The 20151-nt window shown below is 46.5% G+C and overlaps 1 protein-coding gene across 11 annotated transcripts in view; it reads right to left on the bottom strand.

Annotated features, from left to right (window-relative positions):
- The window catches only part of LOC138747322 (tensin-2-like), a 263792-nt gene that overhangs the window by 50044 nt on the left and 193597 nt on the right, over positions 1-20151 (bottom strand). For 7 of the 11 annotated variants that reach the window (XM_069906427.1, XM_069906430.1, XM_069906436.1 and 4 more), the window contains 3 exons: positions 19235-19351; positions 10624-12192; positions 150-336 (listed from right to left, as the gene is read on the bottom strand). In XM_069906427.1, the coding sequence (XP_069762528.1) occupies positions 150-336; positions 10624-12192; positions 19235-19351 (1873 nt within the window). The remainder of the gene's footprint in view (positions 1-149; positions 337-10623; positions 12193-19234; positions 19352-20151) is intronic. The other 4 variants (XM_069906428.1, XM_069906434.1, XM_069906435.1 and 1 more) reach the window with 4 other exon arrangements.

Raw genomic sequence — 20151 nt, 5'->3', positions numbered from 1 at the left:
AGGACAAGTACACAGAGAGCAAGACTTCGAGGGGTAGGGGCTGAATGCAGACAAATGAGACTAGCTGGGCCAACATGGACAAGATTGGCCGAAGGGTTGCACAACTCCATAATCTGCCACTGGAAGTTTGTCTGCAGAGAGGACGTTACCTTTCAGTATTAGGTCCAGGGCTGCCGGTGGACCCAGGAGTCGATGCTTCCGTCATGTTGGAAGGAGAGTTACAAATCACCGTCCCTTCACAGTGGCGTTGCCTTGGAATCTCGGCGTTTCTAAGCTCTCCAGGAACGCCGTACACCAACGTTTCCTTTCCCCGAGTGACTGGATCAGTGTTGAGCTCTAACAGAGGAGTGAAAGGAACATCCACTTAATGCTTTCTCTTTGTAAAATCACAGCCCGGTTGGCAGAGTGGTTAGTGCAACACTATTCCAGCGCCAGCGATTGGGGTTTGAGTCCTGCGCTCTCTGTAAGGAATTTGTACAATTTCCCGGTGTCTGTGTGGGTTTTCCTCAGGGGCTCCGGTTTCCTCCCGCCCTTCGAAACGTACCGGGGTTTGTTGGTTAATTGGGAGTAAATTGGGCGGCACGGACTCGTGGGCCGAAATGGCCTGTTACCGTGCTGTATGTCTAAATTTAAATTTAATTAAAACATTTAAACTCAGCAGGTCAAACAGTGTCCTTTATATAGCAGAGATAGAGATACATCATTGACATTTCGGACTTGAGCCCCTCATCAAGATGTGGAAAAATGTGGCCAGGTGCCCAAACAAAATGGTGGGGGGAGGGGTGTGAGGAGTAGCACACTCCCACAGGCAGGAGGTAACAGGTGGATAAGGGAGGGAGTGGGTGGAGAGCTGGAGGGAAGGAGACAAGAGGGATGGGGAAGGGAGGGTATCTTTGCTTTCTCTTTGTATTGTTGTTCTGCATTGCCCCTCTATTCCATAGAACAGTACAGCACAGAAACAGGCCCTTTTGGCCCATCTAGTCTGTGCCAAACCATTTTTCTGCCTAGTCCCACTGACCTACCCCCAGTCCATAGTCCTCTATACCCCTCCCATCCAAGTACCTGTCCAAATTCCTCTTAAATATTAAAATTGAGCCTGCAATCGCCACTTCAGCTAGCAGTTCATTCCACACTCCTACCTCTCTCTGTGTGAACAAGTTCCCCCTAAACTTTTCCCCTTTCATCCTTAACCCATGTCCTCTGGTTTGTATCTCACCTCCCCTCAGTGGAAAAAGCTGATCTACATTTACTCTGTCTATCCCCCTCAATTTTATATACCTTGATCAACTCTCCCCTCATTCTTCTACACTCCAGGGAATAAAGTCCTAACCTGTTTAACCTTTCCCTGTAACTCAGTTCCTGAAGTCCAGGCAACATCCGAGTAATTTTTCTCTGCACTCTTTCTAACTTATTGGTATCTTTCCTGTAGTTCAGTGACCAAAACTGCACACAATACTCCAAATTTGGCCTCATCAATGTCTTATACAACTTAACCATAACATCCCAGCTCCTATACTCAATACTTTGATTTATGAAGGCCAATATTCCAAAATCTCTCTTTACAACCCTATCCACCTGTAACGCTACTTTCAGGGAATTATGTACCTCTATTCCCAGATCCCTCTGTTCTACTACACTCCTCAGTGCCCAACCATTGACAGTGTATGTCCTTTCTTGGTTTGTCCTTCCAAAATGCCATTTTTCAGCTGGTCCAGATTCCTCTGCAAGTTTTGAAAACCTTCTTCACTGTCCACAACGCCTCCAATCTGCAAACTTTCTGATCCAATTTACCACATTATCATCCAGATCATTGATGGGGGCGTGGCAAGATGGCGTAGAGTCTAGACGTGTAATCTCGACCTCTCTGGCCAGACTTTAAAGAACCCATTTTTAACTCTTTGTTTTCAGCTTTAAATTTTTTAAAACTTAGTTTAAAGTATCAAGGAATTGTTATGGCTATTAATGGTAAAAAGATTAAACCTCAAGTACAGAAGAAACTACATTTTCGGAGTGTTGAACATTTAGAGCCTAAACAGTCTGCTACAACTTCAGGTTTGCTTTCTTTCAAGCATTGCCTGTGGGAGCTGAAAAAATGACTACTATTCACCAGGAAAAGGACATCGCTGGAATTACCCGTTCTCAGGAGGAAGGTGCGTGTGCCCCCGATGTGCATCCTGATTCTGGCAGCCTGCCGACTTGAACGGAGGGGGCACGCAAGAAGACGACTCCATTGCTTGAAATACCCCAGGATATACTTCAATCTGAATATTTTGGTCCTTTTTGTGAGTTTTTGAAACAAAAATAGCTTGCAGGGGGAGAACAGCGTCGGCCCCCTGAGGAAGTCGGGGTGCCATCGCTGGGAGTCCAGACCCGTAGTTAAACTGCCTGTTGTTGAGATGCAGCAGGAGCTGCAGTTACCTGGTTCTGACACTATGCAAGAGAAAGCAGGGCTGAGCTTTTCTGAATTCCAATGTAAACAGCTAAACCTTATCATTCAGCCTATGCTGAACGAAATGTCTCAGAGGCTCAGTTTGGAACTGGATACAGTTAAAATACGTGTAGAAGCATCTTGTGAGGATTTTAAACAATTTCAGGCTCCTTTTTTGAAATGTCAACAACTAGTTGCTTCTAATACAGAAAAAGTGTTGGAGGTGGAAAAATCCGTTAAAGAATTGCGAGAACGTGAGAGGGAGTTAGAGAGGAAAGTAGATTATTTGGAGAATCAAAGTAGAAGGAATAATGTGAAGATTATTGGTTTGCCAGAAGGTATGGAAGAACAAGATCCTCTTCGTTTTTTTACAGATTGGATTCCACAAATACTGGGCAGGAATATTTCTCTGGAGGTCTGGTATTGGAAAGAGCTCATAGAGCCTTAAGAAGAAGACCTCTGCCTGGTCAACTACCGAGACCCATGATAATTCGATGTTTGAATTATTTGGACAGAGAAACGATACTTCGTTTAGCAGTGCAAAACGCGAGACAACGACAAGCTCCGTTAATGATTCAGAATAGTAGAGTTTTTTTCTATCCTGATTTGAGTCAAGAGGTTATTCAGCATCGGCGTCGATTTAATCCAGTTAAAGAAGTTTTGTGGCGTAAAGGTTATAAGTCTACTTTTCACTATCCGGCAGTGTTGAAGGTGTTTTGTGGAGACTTTCAATCTCGGTTTTTTGAGAATGAGTGTGAAGCAATGAGTTTTGCTGACTCGTTGCCAGATGTAAGAGGAGAAAGACGTAGCCCACCATTGTCTCCTAAAGAAAAATCTGGTTGTTCTGGAAATGGAAGAAACGGCAGAAATGGGAGAAATGGGAATGGAAAGAGTCCATTTCCTTGAAATGGGGTCGCCGAGTCTGGAATTTCTTGGATGAATAGAAGAACTTTTTTATTTTTATTTTCTTTTTATGTCATTATGATATCTTGTTGTTATTCTTTGTTTGGCTGGGGAGGGAGAAATTTGCTCTATGTTCTACTAGTCATTAGCTACTGGTGGGTGATCCACACCCAACTTTTGTTTAGGGATTACTACCTTTTGGTAGTTTTTTTTGGGGGGGGGGGGTTTCTTTTTATCTTTTTTTATTTTCATTTTATTTAGACTTTAATTTGTGGTTTCTTTTTCTCCTATCGGAGGGCCTATTTACGTTGATCTGAGTCTTTATATATTGATGTTATTAGTTTTTAGTAATATTAGTGGATATGTCAAAGTTGAAGTTTGCTACTTTTAAGTTCGGGGTTTAAACAGTCCGATTAAGCATAAGCGTATTTTTATCAAGTTCAATCTTTGGTAAAACGTGTGTTCGGTAGAGATATGATTTTACCTGAAATGATTAAATTTGAGACTTTTGGCATAATGGGATGAAATATTGTTTAATAATGGAGGGAGTTACATGTGTTTTGCGGATAACTTATAGTTGTTTTTAATAAATAGGTGGTTGTTATATTCAGAATGTTTGCATTTTGATTTGTATTGACTAGATTTTAATATGTGTATGCTCTACTTTTCTTTATTTTTTTTCTTTTTGCTTTGTGGCTCTCCTTGGGAGAGTTGGCTGAAAGAGGGGGGGGGGGGTTTCTTTCCTTTTTTTTTCTTTCTTTTTTTTAAATATATATAAAATATAACGTTAATGCTTTGTTTATTTTTATATATGTTACTTATTGTCTGTGTTTTGAACGAATAAATAAAGTTTAAAAAAAAATCCAGATCATTGATATAGATGACAAACAACAATTGTCCCAGCACCGATTCCTGAGACACACCACTAGTCATAGGCCTCCAGTCTGAGAAGGAATCATCCACCACTACTCTCTGGCTTCTCCCATCCAGCCATTGTCAAATCCAGTTCACTACTTTACCATGAATGCCTAGTGTCTGAACCTTCTTGACTAATCTCCCATGTGGGACCTTGTCAAAGGCCTTACTAAAGTCCATGTAGACAACATCTACAGCTATCAACTTTCGTCATCTTCATCAACTTTCTTGGTAACCTCCTTGAAAAACTCTAAGATTGGTTAAACATGACCTACCATGCACAAAGCCATGCTGACTATCCCAAATCAGTTTCTGGCTATCCAAATAATCGTATATCCAACCTCTTAGAACACCGGCCTATAATTTCCAGGGTTATTTTTGGAGCCCTTTTTAAACAACAGAACAACGTGAGCTACCATCCAATCCCTCGGCACCACCCCCATGGCTAAGGACAGTTTAAACATTTCTGCCAGAGCCCCTGTAATTTCTACAATAGCCTCCCTCAAGGTCCGAGGGAATATCTTGTCAGGCCCTGGGGATATATACACCCTTATTAAGACAGCAAGCACTTTCTCCTCTTTAATCTGTACAGGTTCCATGCTTGTTTTCCTCACTTCCTACGACTCTGTGCCCTTTTCCTGAGTGAACACTGATGGAAAAAAACATTTATGATCTTCCCCATCTCTTCTGGCTCCATACAAAGCTGACCACTCTGATCTTCAAGGAACCAATTTTGTTCCTTACTATCCTTTTGCTTTTAATATACTTGTAGAAACCCTTAGGATTTTCCTTCACATTGTTTGCCAAAGTAACCTCATGAATTCTTTTACCCTCCTGATTTCTTTCTTGAGGTTTTTCTTGCATTTTTTTTATACTCCTCAAGTACCTCATTTGCTCCTTGTTGCCTTTACCTGCTATACACCTCTCTCTTCTTCCAAATCAGATCCCCAATATCCCTCGAAAACCAAGGTTCCCTATACCTGGTAACCTTGCTGTTCATCCTGACAGGAACGTACAAACTCTGTACTTTCAACATTTCACCTTTGAAGGTCCTTGCCAGAAAACAACATCCCAATCCACAGATTCTAGATCCTTTCTCATTTCCTCAAAATTGGCCTTTCTCCAATTTAGAACCTCAACCCAAGGCCTAGACCCATCCTTCTCCATAATTAACTCGAAACTAATGGTATAATGATCACTGGACCCATAATGTTCCCCTACACATGCTTCTGTCACCCGACTGTCTCATTCCTTAATAGGTGATCCAGTATTGCACTCTCTCTAGCTGGTACCTCGATATATTGATTTGGAAAACTTTCCAGAACACATTTGATAAACTCCGAGCCATCCAACCCTTTTACAGTCTGGGAGTCCTAGTCAATATGTGGAAAGTTTAAATCCCCTACTATCACAACCTTATGTTTCCTGCAGCTGTCTGCTATCTCTCGACAGAACTGCTCCTCCAATTCTCACTGACTATTGGGTGGTCTATAATACAAACCCATTAGTATGGACATACCTTTCCTGTTCCACATATAGCCTCAGTAGACGAGCCCTCTGGTCTGTCCTGCCTGTGGGCCAGGCAGAATTACCACTTATTGGCAGTGCAAGAAAAAACTGTACTCAATGCAGGGTCAGCGCCAAGGGAGGGCATTCACGGGTGTTTCCCCTCCCCCAAGCGAGGTGCTGTGCCCACCCCATCCCTGGCTGCCAGACCCATCCCCCCAGCTCCTTCTCCGTCAGTGGGTCTAGCTTGATACTCATTAGCAACTCTCCACCCGCCCCTGGCCGCGTCACTAGAGTGCATCGTGTCAGTAGCGTCTAGTGACGCTTGATGCAATAAAAAGAGTGTCCTCGTACCCCACGACGGAGGGACAGATGGTGTTAATGACAGGTAGGTCCTGGCCAGCAACCACCCACCCTCCCTCACTGAACGAGCCACCCTCTAAAACACTAATGCCCCCCTCTAACATACATTCTGGCTCCGACCCTGACTCAACATACATATGACTAGCAGAGAAGGGATCGGACAGAGTCAACATGGATTTACAAAAGGTAAATCGTGCTTGACAAATCTATTTGAATTCTTTGAGATGGTGACAGGTAAAATAGATGGGGGAGAGCCAGTGGATGTGGTGTACCTGGACTTCCAAAAGGCCTTCGATAAGGTCCCGCATAAACGACTGGCTTCCAAAATCAAGGCTCATGGGATTGGGGGCAAAGTATTGATGTGGATTGAGAACTGGCTGGCAGGTAGAAGACAGAGAGTTGGGATAAATGGCTCGTTTTCTGAGTGGCAGGCGGTGACCAGTGTGGTGCCACAGGGATCTGTACTGGGACCCCACAATTTACATTAATGATCTGGATGAGGGGATTGGATGGAATATCTCCAAATTTGCAGATGACACTAAGCTAGGAGGGGTTGTGTGCACGGAAGAGGGGGTCAGGAAGCTCCAGTGTGATTTGGATAAATTGAGGGACTGGGCAGATACATGGCAAATGCACTACAATGTGGATAAATGTGAGGTTATCCACTTTGGTAATACAAACCGGAGGGCAGATTACTATTTGAATGGCAATACATTAAGAGATGGGGAAGTGCAGAGAGACCTAGGGGTACTTGTACACCAGTCTCTGAAGGCGAGCATGCAGGTACAGCAGCCGGTTAAAAAGGCAAATGGTATGTTGGCCTTCATATCAAGAGGGTTTGAGTATAGGAACAAGGATACCTTACTGCAGCTGTACAGGGCCTTGGTGAGACCCCACCTGGAGTATTGTGTGCAGTTTTGGTCATCTTATCTAAGGAAGGATGTTCTTGCAATGGAGGGAGTGCAGAGGCGATTCACCAGGCTGATACCTGGAATGGCAGGAATGACTTATGAGGAAAGATTGCGCAAATTGGGATTGTACTCGCTGGAGTTTAGAAGATTGAGAGGGGATCTCATAGAGACATATAAAATTCTGCAGGACTGGACAGAATGGATGCAGATGGGATGTTTCCAATGATGGGAAAATCCAGAACCCGGGGCCATGGTTTGAGGATAATAGGCAAACCATTTAGGACCGAGATGAGGAGGAATTTCTTGACCCAGAGGGTGGTGAATCTGTGGAATTCATTGCCACAGAGGGCAGTAGAGGCAGGTTCATTAAATATATTTAAGAGGGAATTAGATATATTTCTTCAGTATAAGGGTATTAAAGGTTACGGAGAGAAGGCGGGGACGGGGTACTGAACTTTAAGATCAGCCATGATCTCGTTGAATGACGGAGCAGGCTCGAAGGGTCGAATGACCTACTCCTGCTCCTATCTTCTATGTTTCTATGTAAACAAATAAAGAAATGAACAAACTGTGCAGTACAGAGAGAGAAAAAATCAATTGCTCAAGTAAGATCCTTAAATGAGTCCCTGTTTTGAGTTTGTTGTTGAGGAGTCTGATGGTGGGGGAGGAGCAGCTGTTCCTGAACCTGGTGGGGCGAATCTTGTGGCCCCTACACCTCTTTCCTGATGGCAGCAGCAAGAACGGAGCATGTGCTGGTGGTGCGGATCCTTGATGATTGACGCTGCTCTTCGACGGCAGCGTTCCCCGTAGATGTTCTTGATGGTGGGGAGGGTTTTGCCTGTGATATCCTGGGCTGTCTGCTACCTTTTGCAGGGTTTTATGCTCAGGGGTATTGGTGTCCCTGTACCAGACCATGATGCAACCGGGCAGCACACTTTCCACCACAACACTTAGAAATTTGCCAGGGTTTCCGATGTCATACCGAACCTCCGCTAACTCCTGAGCTTTCTTCACTATGTCATTAGTGTGTTGGGTCCAGGAAAGATCCTCCCAGATAGTGACTCCCAAGAACCTAAATGTGCTCACCCTTTCCACCTCTGATCCTCCAATGATCACTGGATCATCCACCTCTGGTTTTCCCTTCCTGAAATCAACAATCATCTCCTTGGTTTTGGTGACATTGAGTGTGACGTTGTTGTTGGTTCATCATTCAGCCAAGTTTTCAATCTCCCTCCTGTACGCTGACTCATCCCCCTTCCTTTATACAACCCACTACCGTGGTATCATCGGCAAATTTGGAGATGTTGGTGTCGTCGTACCAAGCCACACAGTCCCACTTTACGAATACTCAAATTACAAAAATTTGCTTTCACGAAAATAGCCTTCAAGAGTCGTGAATCGGTCGTCGCTTTACGCCATTTCAGCTTACGAACGGTTTCATAGGAATGCTCTAGTTTCGTAAAGTGGGATGTACCCATGTTCCTTAAAAATGAGTAATGTCATTAAACACGAAAGTCTGCCGACACCCATGATTGTAGTTTAATACACAAAAGTGCTGGAGAAACTCAGCAGGTCACGCAGTGTTCTTCAGGGCAAAGAAACATGACCAACATTTCGGGCCTGAGCCCTTCATCAAGATTTCAGCAAAAAGCAGGCAGGCATCTAAAGAAGATGGAGGGGGAAGTGGAGATGTGAGGGTGGTGGCTGCAATTAAAACAGTCGACAGCAGTAGTGCCTGGTGGAAATCCATGCAGACACGGGGGAGAACGCACAGCGCCAGATTCGAACCCGAGTAACTGGCGCTGTTACAGTTTTGCGCTAACCGCTATACCAACCGTGCTGCCCATTCTGCGATCTATGGTCTACATTCTAAGGTGGCGGTTCCCAACCAATGGTGAGCCACAGCGGTTTTCCATGTGACCCACGAAGACTTCCCAACCCACTAAGGTCAGGGGGTGTCTAAGGTCAAGTCTTGGTCCTCCCGGGTGACCTTGGGTGGGGTGGCAGGCAACCTGCCACTGAGGTCAGTGAGGCCATCTGGTGCTCAGCACTCAGTTCGTGTCAGGTCTCCACACGAAATGGATTCAGACTAATTCAGAAAGGTGTGATTTCTGTCTTCATACGGCTTCACTTCAGTCAAGACGCAAGAGGCGGATGTTTATAAGATAAGACGTGTGTCTTTGAGAATCAGGCTTTTCAATATTGCTGCAGTTGAAGACAAAGGCACGAAGCTGCTCTGAAGTGGAAGCAGATCTCAGGGGGACATTACCTACAACAGAACCAAGGATGTGCAAACTAGTGAAGAAACTTTAGGAACCAGGGTCACATTAAAATGGTTTGAGCTTTGATTTTTTTTTAAATTTAAATTTAGATCTACAGCACGGTAACAGGCCATTTTGGCTCACGAGTCCGTGCTGCCCAATTTATGCCCCATTAACCTACACCCCCTGGTACATTTCGAATGGTTGGAGGAAGCTGGTGCCCCCCGTGGAAAACACACACAGACATGGGGTGAACATACAAACTCTTTACGGACAGCCCGGGACTCAGATCCCGGTCTCGATCGCTGGCGCTGTAACGGCATTGCGCTAACCGCTATGCCAACCGTGCTGCCAATTTTGATTGGGAATTTTTAAGTTCAGTTTATGCTTGCAGTGTTTTTTTGTCCTTTTAAAATGTCCCGGAGCCTCCACGTTGATACAATCACAAAGAAGGCTTGCCAGCAGATATACTTTGTAAGGAGTTTGAGGAGATTCGGGACGTCACCGAAGACTCTCATAAACTTCTACAGGTGGACCGTGGAGAGCATTCTGACTGGTTGAATCACTGCCTGGTACGGAGGAGCCAAATCTCAGGATAAGAATAAACTCCAGAGGGTTGTTAACTCAGCCTGAGACATCACAGGCACCAGACTTCATTCCAACGAGGACATCAAAATGAGGCTGTTTTAAGAAAGCAGCCTCTATCCTCAAAGACCCCCCCACCGCCCTTCACTCTGCGAGCATCGGGAACAAGATCCAGGTGCCTGGAGACGAGCACTCAGCGGCACAGGGACAGCTTCTTCCCCTCCGCCATCAGATTCCTGAATGATCAATGAACCAAAGACACTGCCGCACTTTGACTTTTCGTACACTATTTTTATTTATTTTGTAAGGCGGTTCATAGAAATGTTGCCCTATGACGCTGCCATAAAACAATGAATTTTGTGACTTGTTCATGACAATAAATTCTGATTCTGATTCCAAAATAAAATACTTTAAATTAGATAATATAGATGTGTTTCTTACAGAGATGCCTTTGACTTGAAAATATTGCTCAGCTATTGCCACTAGTGGCAATATTAGGCCGGAAACTAGTTGGGCCTTCGACCAAAGAAGGTTGAGAACCACTGTTCTCTGGAATATACTTGGTGATCCTCACAATTATATTTTCACCCTGTTACTTAACTGCAATGAAAATAGGTCCACAAATATCTTAAGCATGAGCTATGAGAAATTCCCGGTTCAGTTCGAGTCTGGTTGTGAATGAAAGAAGCTCCCTCTCATTGAACAATGACCTAAGGCAATCAGGAAAGGGGCACAATTGAGCTCCACTTACCAGGCAGTTGGTGTGGGAGTGTGGCCTCCAGGCTTTGTGGACCTTCATCACTTCGCCCCACTACTCGATCGCAAGCACTCGGGTTCGTGGCCAAAACCCGGGTAACACCCAGGCTTACTGGTGACACGGGAGCAGGCCCCGATGGGCTTTGAGCGCACGGCTCCAGTGCTGGGGACGTCATGAGCGGATTGTCTGGGTAGACCTCACAGCTTCTGTTGGCACACTGATCCTCCTGGTAATGGTCGTATGGGCAACGGCAGTGTGGCCGCTGCTGGTAATCCGGGCTGTATCTCAGCTCCGGGTGCCTCGCGTAGGGGACATGCGATTCAGGAGATCCTTCCATGCTTCTCTGAAGTTGTCTGTGAGACAGCGGTGACATCGGAGTGGAGTATGCGTGAGCCATTGGGGTTGGCATTGGCATATTGGCATGTCCGTGGTTATAACCAAATGAGGGGCATCCATGCCCTCTTGGGTACTGAGTGTACGAGTGCGTGGGCATCAGCAGGGGAACTGGTTGGGGTGTCTGCCCATTTCTGATAGAGTGGCTTAACAGGTGTGGCTTCAGATGACCATGCTGCCACATGTCCAGGTCAGGAGGACAAGCGTGCTGGTACAAAGATTCGTGGTCTAATTTCATGGCATTAAACGCTGCTGCAGACCTCTCCACTTCTTCCTCTGACATTTTTAAGGAACAGTTACGACAACCGCAATTGTGGGTCATCATGTCTGGAGGATCGTGCTCCAAAAACTGTACGTGCTGTCCATCCAGAAGGTCTTCCAACTGGTGGTAATCAATTAGCTGGTTCCTGGTGGCCTTCAGTTCATGATCTCTCTGAGCATCATCCCTGTGCCTGATTCGATGGATTAGAGCAGGAGGCATTCGCTCTGAGCAGGGATACTGATGAAACGTGGGTGGGTAGACCTGGAGTATTTCATTGCGGGGCCGTTGGTAGTTCACCCTCTCCATCGCTGCTGCCTGGCGCTGACCGGGATCGTGTAGTCTGCCTTCCACCCCAATGTCACCCATAGGCCCTGCGTTTCTCTCAAACGTGGGCCATCTTCTCTCCAGCGTCGCATCAGGCCTGTAGTAGGCATCGTTCCGTGCACCTTTGGGAGCATGACCGTAACTCAGCGTCCTGTGCTCTGCCGAATGGCGGCTAGCTCGGTGAGGGTGGGTGGCATGGTGGAGGTTTCCCGGCAGAGTGGCAAAACGGTTCATCTCACCAGCGTCCTCGTCATCCAGAATGTCTGTCTCCCTTTCATTGGCGCCAGAGCGGCCGTTGGCACGGCTCTGTGAAGCTACCCCTGCACCCATGCCAAAGCCACTCAGCAAACGATCCAACTGTTCCTTTTCCACCTGCGAAGGAGCTTGCTTCGTGCTAGTGGTGTGCTCCTCTGTCTTAGCCGAGGCGGTGGAGTGGCCAGAATCCGTGCTGACAGACAAGGTGTGGCCACAGTGGGCAGACGTGACACTCAATGGGCTCCCGTTGGCTGTGCCAATGCTCGGACTCCTCTTTTTCACCTTGGCGTACAGGCTTCCATCTAGTGGGCCGCGCGTGTGAGGTACTTCTTACAGAAAGAAAATTTCGTTAGATTTGTGGTGACATTTATAATCCATATGTACAAATGCTACATCAGTGGTTGTCAGTATAAACACGAGGCTGGAGAAACTCAGCAGGTCAAACAGTGTCCTTTATGTAGCAAATATAAAGATGCATCACCGACGATTTGGGCTTGAGCCCCTTCATCAAGGTGTGGACAAAATGTAGGCAGGTATCCAAATACAACTGGTGGTGGGGGGGAGCACAGTCCCACAGGCAGGAGGTGGAGGCGGGAGCAAACTGAGCGGGGGGGGGGGGGGGGGAATGACTCTGAGACTGGAGAGGGAAGGGGGGGGGGAATGACTCTGAGACTGGAGAGGGAAGGGGGGGTGGAGAGCTGGAAGGAAGGAGACAGAGAGGTGGGGAAGGGAAGGGGAAAGAGGAGAGCATATGAGCAGAAACCAGAGAGGTCGATGTTAACACCATCCGGTTGGGAGGGTGGCCAGACGGAAAATCAGGTGGTGCTCCTCCAATTTACGGGTGGTCTTGACAGGACAGTGCATGAGGACATGGACAAGCATGGGGCGCAGAACTGAAATGGCTGGCCACTGGGAGGTCCGTCACTGGTGCAGACGGAGTGAAATTATCTCCCAGCCTGTGCATCGGTGCTCTGTGGTGAGTGAGGGATTACTTAAGGCAGTATGTGAGTCGAAAAAAAAAGTTGAGACCCACTGCACTACAATGAGATAAAAGAGTGTGTTATTAACATAAGACCATCCGATATAGGAGTAGTAGACCATTCAGCCCGTCGAGTCTGCTCCTCCATTCCATTCTCCCCCTCAGCCCCACTCCCCGGCCTTCTCCCCAGAACCTTTGATACTCTGATTATTCAGATATCTATCAATCTCTTCCTTAAATATCCCCAGCAACCAGGGCTCCACAGCCCCCCCCCATGGTAGCAAATTCCAGAGGTTCTCCGAGCTCTGGCTAAAGAAAGAGCCCCACCATATTTTTATTTTGAGGACGACAACCTTCAAAATCTCACCACAGACTCATTTACCTCAACCTAACAGGGCTGATGGAGTCTTGGGCGAATATCTCATCCAACACAGGCTTTTACAGAAGTGGAGGGTAGGCTGGGCGTGCCCTTAAAGTGACAGAGGGCAGAATGTATTTTATAGATAATTGTTGGACGTGAGTGAGGGGAGGTGTCCTTTTCTTTCCGCCTCCAAACAGCAGCACCTTAGAACATGACCTCCACCCCCAAGTACCGGCACATAGTCCCAAGTGCAAGTCCTCCATCCCCAAGCACCGGCACAAAGTCCCAAGTGCATATGTCAGAGTTTGACTTGAACCCACTGTTCAAGGAATGAGAATACTGCCCATTGAGCCAGGGATGGCATCAATCGAATTTGGGGGGGTAGGCAAGTTGGAATTGATGCAAGTCAAGTTTATTGTCATCCAAATGTACTAGTACAATCTGATGAAACAGCGTTCTCCGGTCCTCGGTGCCAAACACCCTGACGTAATGTACATACAGACAAACAATACACATGCAGAACAAGTATTTCATCTATACAAATAAATAAATATTCTTTCATGAATATGAGGGTCTCAGGTAGTTAGTGTGTCCAGTTCCTTTGGTCGTGGGAAGAAGCTGTTCCTCAGCCTGGTGGTGCTGGCTCTGATCCTCCTGGATCTCTTCCCCGACGGGAGCAGCTGAAAGATGCTGTGTGCAGGGTGGAAGGGGTCCTCAATGGTTTTGCGTGCCCTCTTCAGACAACGATTTCGGTCAATCACATTGATGGGAGGAGGGAAGGAGACTCCAGTGATCCTCACTGCCACTCTTATGTTCCTGTGGATTGACCTCTGATCCATTTCTCTGCAGCAACCATAGAGACTTGCATGACCAGCCACATGTCTGGCTGCCACTGAGGACAGGTTCTCTCTGTGCTGACTGTGCTCTGCAGACACGGAGACCATTGATCATGTTAGTTTAGGCTGAATTCAAACTCAGGTGAAAGGTCCAAGCACCAGCCAGGTCCTCGAGCATGTTATTACAGACCACTTCCAGCAAACACTTTCCTTCCTCCCAGCAGTGAGTGAAAGCACTGATTAAAAGGAAATATATCCACATTCCCGGTGCTTACACATCTGTGTTAACAAGGATTGAATATAACAGCAGCCAAGAATCACAACCAGTGGTTGCAGTCGACATCTGCACATTTACTGATTGCAGTTCAGTGCATAGATCCGCTTAACAACAGTCGTCGGCCTCGTCAGCAACAACGATGAGACGCACTACAGAGAAGAGGTGGAGAATCTCGTGAAATGGTGCGAGAGTAACAACCTGAGTCTCAACATGGACAAGATGAAGGAGATGATCGCGTACTTCAGGAGGACCGGGAATGACCACTCTCCACTACATATCAACAACTCTGTAGTGGAGAGAGTGGAGGCACCAAGTTCCTTGGAGTTCACTTAACTAGTGACCTATTGTGAACACTCAACATCTCCTCACTTGTCAGGAAGGCGCAACAGTGACTGTACTTCCTGAGAAGACTGAAGCCAGCAAGGCTACCAGCCACCGTCACGTCAACCTTTTACAGGAGCTCTATCGAGAGCGTCCTGGCCGGCTGCATCACTGTGTGGTATGGTTGCCACAGAGAAATGGGTCAGAGGTCAATCCACAGGAACATAAGAGTGGCAGAGAGGATCACTGGAGTCTCCCTCCTTCCTCCCATCGATGTGATTGACTGGGATCGTTGTCTTAAGAGGGCACGCAAAACCATTGAGGACCCCCTTCCACCCTGAACACAGCATCTTTCAGCTGCTCCCGTCGGGGAAGAGATCCAGGAGTTTCAGAGCCAACACCACCACCCACGGGCAGTGAGAATGTGAACGACCAAAGGAGCTGCTCACACTTACCCTCCAAGACTCTCATATTCATGGAACAATATTTATTTATTTATACAAATACTTGTATATATTATTTGTATGTGTTATGTCTGGGTGTGTGTCTGCATGTTTTGCACCGAGGACCGGAGAACACTGTTTCGTCGGATTGTACTTGTACAATCAGAGGATAAGAAACTTGACTTGGCTACACTCCATTGTGGAAGTCAGGGTTTTGCTCTTCTGAAGGTGGGATGGAGCTTTTCTCTGATGTACATGGCAGTGCTTGCTTGTCTCAGAATGACAAGCAGTCACACCTCAATTGGTTGAACACAAAATGTCTGAGTCCCAACAAGAGAAATTTACAAGGCAGGAGGAGTAACAACACAACGCTGGAGAAACTCTGCAGGTCAAATCATGTCCCTTTATGTAGCAAAGGTAAAGATACAGAACCCACATTTCAGGCTTGAGCCCTTCATCAAGGTTATTTTGCTTAGATGCCTGTGCTGCCAGGAAATGGACTTTAGGTTACTCCAACTTCCTGGTTCCTGGTCCGTGGCATTGTTTGTTACGGCTCTTTCAGATTTTTAAACTGGGTTTTTACTGCCCCCACCCCCCACATCCTCTAAGACACCCACCACTGTCTAATCCAGGCATTCTCAATGGGGACTGCCCCCCCCCCACCACCCCAACTAGGGCTACAGCACATTTAAGTAAAAGCCTTGTTTTCTTTTCACCGTGGTTGAAGCAGAAACACGACGCTGGAGAAACGCAGCAGCAGGTCAAACCATGTCCCTTTATGTAGCAAAGATAAAGATGTAGAACCAATGTTTCAGGATTGATCCCTTCATAATTTACATCAAATATCTCTTTTTTTTGTATCCAGGTGTCAAAATCAGGATTCGAGAGGGTGGCTGAGGGCAAGAAGGGCCCCCGAAGGGCCCTGGGCACTGAAGGCCTCCTCACCGTGTTTGGATCTGGAGCTCGGGTTGGCCAATGGATTGAACCGGAGCCTGTGCGGGAGCGCTGAAGGAAAATCCATGGCCACTCCGATGGGGACTCTCTTTTGCTTCTCCTTCTCTCGTACTTTAAGGGACGCCGGGCAACGCTAATGGTGACTCTTTGTCTGCCTTTAAGTGTAATTTCTGTTTTATTACATGACAATAAATAGTATCTGATCTGATAGGGTGGACAGGAGAGAAGTAAGGAAGAGACCAAACTTCGACTGCTTCACAGGGAGTGGGGCCCATAAATTTCGAGCAGAGTCCTAAGGGGGGAATCGATTGCACAATCACCTTACATCTCTGCCTCCAGCAACTCACTTCTCTACTTCGCTGCGTACTCCGTGAAGGTCTCTCCATTTTATATACCTCAATTAATTCTCCCTTCAAGAACATGAAAGACTGCAGACCCTGTTGTTGAGGTAAAAACACGACGCTGGAGAAACTCAGCAGGTCAAACCAGGTCCCTTTATGTAGCAAAGAGAAAGATACAGAATCGACATTTCGGGGTTGAACCCTTCATCAAGGTGTGGACAAAATGTCAGCAGGCACCCAAACAAAATGGTGCGGGGAGGGGCGGGGGGGAGGAGCACGGTCCCACAGGGCAGGAGATAATTAATTTTAATTTGAACAAACAGCATGGTAACAGGCCATTTCACGCCACCCAATTTATGGACACTTGTTGACCCTGGGGGGGGGACTCTCTTTTGCTTCTCTGACTGGAAAGAGCAAAGGGCACTTTCTGCTGATGGTGAATCTTCGTCTGACAAAAGTAAGTTTTGTGCAATATCACATTTTCTATTTTAGTACCTGACAATAAAAATAATCTTGAATCTTGCAGCTTCCTGTCATGTGAATTTGAGGCACGATCCCATGAGATTATAAGGATTCATAACAACAACTTTGACAGCTGTGGCAAGCGAATGGGTCCCTCAAAGAATTTTGTCACCTCTTGACTCCACTTTACCAAGCTTTGGGGTGTCGGATTGTGGCTGGGTGGGGCATTCAGGATGGGCAGTTCATGCCGGACCTTGCCTCTACCACTTGTATCCCTTAAAAAAAAATCCCAAATCTATCTAATGAAGAGAGACAACCTCTTTAAATGGCTTGTAGGGGGATGTCCTTGTCTCCTAAAGTTAAGATTTATTCGCTTTACAGATTAATACTTTGGAATATTGTTTAAAATATGGAGATGGTTTTTTATAAACAGAGGTGCCTTGGCTCTCTGACACCAGCCTGTTTTCAGGCACTGAGATAATGCAGTGTTCGACTGAGCTCTCGGAAATGCAGGGATTATCAGATTAGACCCAGCCCACAATGCCATTCTTTGCAGCAGCAGGCCATTGTATGTGTACAACTTAGTCCTTGTGCCAATCACATTAAGACAGAAAACCAGAAAAAGGGGGAAGGAGAGGGTGTGGGTGTCTGTGTGTGTGTGTGGGTGTGGGGGGGTGTGTGTGTGGGTGTGTGTGTCTGTGTATGTCTGCATCTGTGTGTGTCCCCATGTGTGTGTGTGTGTGTGTGTGTGTGTGGGGGGGGGGTGTGGATGTGTGTGTGTGTGTGTGTGAGTCTGTATCTATGTGTCCCCGTGTGTGTGTGTGTGTGTGTGTGTGTGTTTGAGTCTGTGTATGTCTGTGTGTCCCCGTGTGTGTGGGTGGGTGTTTGTGTGTGTGTGTCTGAGTCTGTGTGTGTGTGCATCCGTCTCATACCCCTTCTTAACTATCCTATCAACCTGCACAGTGACCTTGAGGGATGCATGGATTTGGATCCCAAGGTCCCTCTGTTCCTCCACACCCTTAAGTAACCGACTATTAACCCTGTTCTCAGCCTCTGGTTTGACCTTCCAAAGTGCATCACCTCACACTTACTCAGATTGAGCTCCATCTGCCACCTTTCTGCCCAACTCTCCATCCTTTCCTAAGTCTGCATTCTTTCTATTTTGCTTTGTGACCTAGTGATCCAGTAACAAAATAATTGGAACTTTCTTCACTCAGAGGATTGGAATTCTCTGCCCTTCAGATGGATGGGGGCTCAGTAAGTGAAAATATTCAAGGATGCAAACCACAAAGTTAAAAGACACGAGACACAACCCCAGAGGCTTCTTTTCCTGAGACTGTATCTTCTCATTCTAAATGCCCCACCTGGGGCATATATTCTGTAAAGAACCCCCCCCCTCCGCTTTCTTCTTCTTCTCCCAGTCACTTTTCCCCAGCTTTCTCTCTTGCTTTCCTTTTCCTCTGAGTCCTTTAAATGCAGACTTACGGCATGGTAACAGGTTTCAGCCCACGAGCTCGTGCCACCCAATTTATACCCCATTAATCTACACCCCCGATACATTTTGAACAGTGGGAGGAAACCGGAGCCCCCGGGGAAAACCAAAACAGGCACAGGAAGAACGTACAAGACAGGCAGCGCGGGATTCAAACCCCAGTCCGGTCCTGATCACTGGCGCTGTAAAGGCACTGCGCTAACCGCTACACCAAGAGAACTAAAATCAATTCTCACCTTTCCTCTGATCATATCCAATTAATCCCTTTTGTCTGTTGATCTGGACTCCTCCCCTCCCATTCTTCCCCCTTCTCTCCCCAGCCTTCAATTCAGGTGTCTGCCTGCTTTTTGCTTATACCTTGAAGAAGGGATGCGGCCTGAGACAGCAGTAATAGAACGTTACCTCCCATGGACATTGCGAGACCGGCTGAGTTCCTCCAGCATTACTACAATCTCAGCGCCTGCAGACAACCCTCTATCAAGCCCCACAGAGATTCGATTAGACTAGCTCTCGATCTTAAAGAAAATAGCTGAACTCAAAGTGCCCTTTCAAAATATCCCAAAGCACTTCAGCAGGAATGAAGTTACGTTTGAAGTTCCGTCACCGCTGTGAAACGCGGGAGACAACGCTGCACACACCCACAGATGGTAACGACATCAGGACAGGACAACCTGCACTTCGCAGCTCAACAAAACAGTTCAGTGTCCTAATTTGAGGGGCACTTCGGAATAATTGCCTGCCTGGACTGAAACATGGAAGACACTGTGATTGTGGTAAACGCACAGAAATGCTGCAGGAACTCAGCCGGTCTCGCAGCGTCCCTGGGAGGCTGTAACCGAAATTTCAGGCCTCACCAGCAACACCGGAAATGAACTCAGCACAAGTTCTAAATTACATTCCAGTACCTTCCAAGCTATCCTCATTGTGAACGTTGAAGTTCTCAAAGGAATCCCATCTAACTGTTGGATCAGAGGTGTTGTAATCCACAGTCACTGTTGAGTCATTCTTTAAGTGGTCTCCTTCTGCAATTGGAAATAGAAGAATTGAGAACTTGTTTTAAAATGTCCTTGTTAACTCTGCCCCCATGACTGCGTGGCCAGGCACAATTCCAATGCCATCTACAAATTTGCCGAAGACGCCATGGTCATCGGCAGAATCACAGGCGGGACTGAGGAAGCGTACAGGAGGGAGATAGATCAGCTCGTTGAGTGCTGTCACATGAACAGCCTTGCACTCCAGAGAACACAACAGCACAGAAATAAGGTCAATTGGCCCTTCTAGTCTGTGCTGAGACATCATTCCTCTCGTCCCGCTCTCCTGCACCCAGTCCAATAATCCTCCAGACCTCTCCCATCCATGTATCTTTCCAATTTAGTCTTAAAACTTAAAATTGAGCCCGCATTTACCACATCAGATGGCAGCTCGTTCCACACTCCCACCACTGTGTGAAGAAGTTCCACCTAATTTTCCTCCTAAATCTTACCCCTTTTACCCAAAACCCATGTCCTCTCGTATTTATCTCTCCTAATCTAAGTGGAAAGAGCCAACTTGCATTTACTTTGTCTATACCCTCATAATTTTGTAAACCTCTATCAAATCTCCCCTCATTCTTCTACACTCCAAGGAATAAAGTCCTAACATGTTTATTCTTTCCCTGTAACTCAACTCCTGAAGACCCGACAACATCCTAGTAAATCTTCTCCACACTCTTTCAATCTTACTGATATTCTTCCTATAGTTTGGCCACCAGAACTGCACACAATACTCCAAATTTGGCCTCACCAATGTCTTATATAACTTCTCCATAACGTCCCAATTCCTG

The sequence above is a fragment of the Narcine bancroftii genome, chromosome 12, assembly GCF_036971445.1.
Source record: "Narcine bancroftii isolate sNarBan1 chromosome 12, sNarBan1.hap1, whole genome shotgun sequence".
Classification (NCBI taxonomy): domain Eukaryota; kingdom Metazoa; phylum Chordata; class Chondrichthyes; order Torpediniformes; family Narcinidae; genus Narcine; species Narcine bancroftii.
This window is presented reverse-complemented; position numbering and strand designations above follow the sequence as displayed.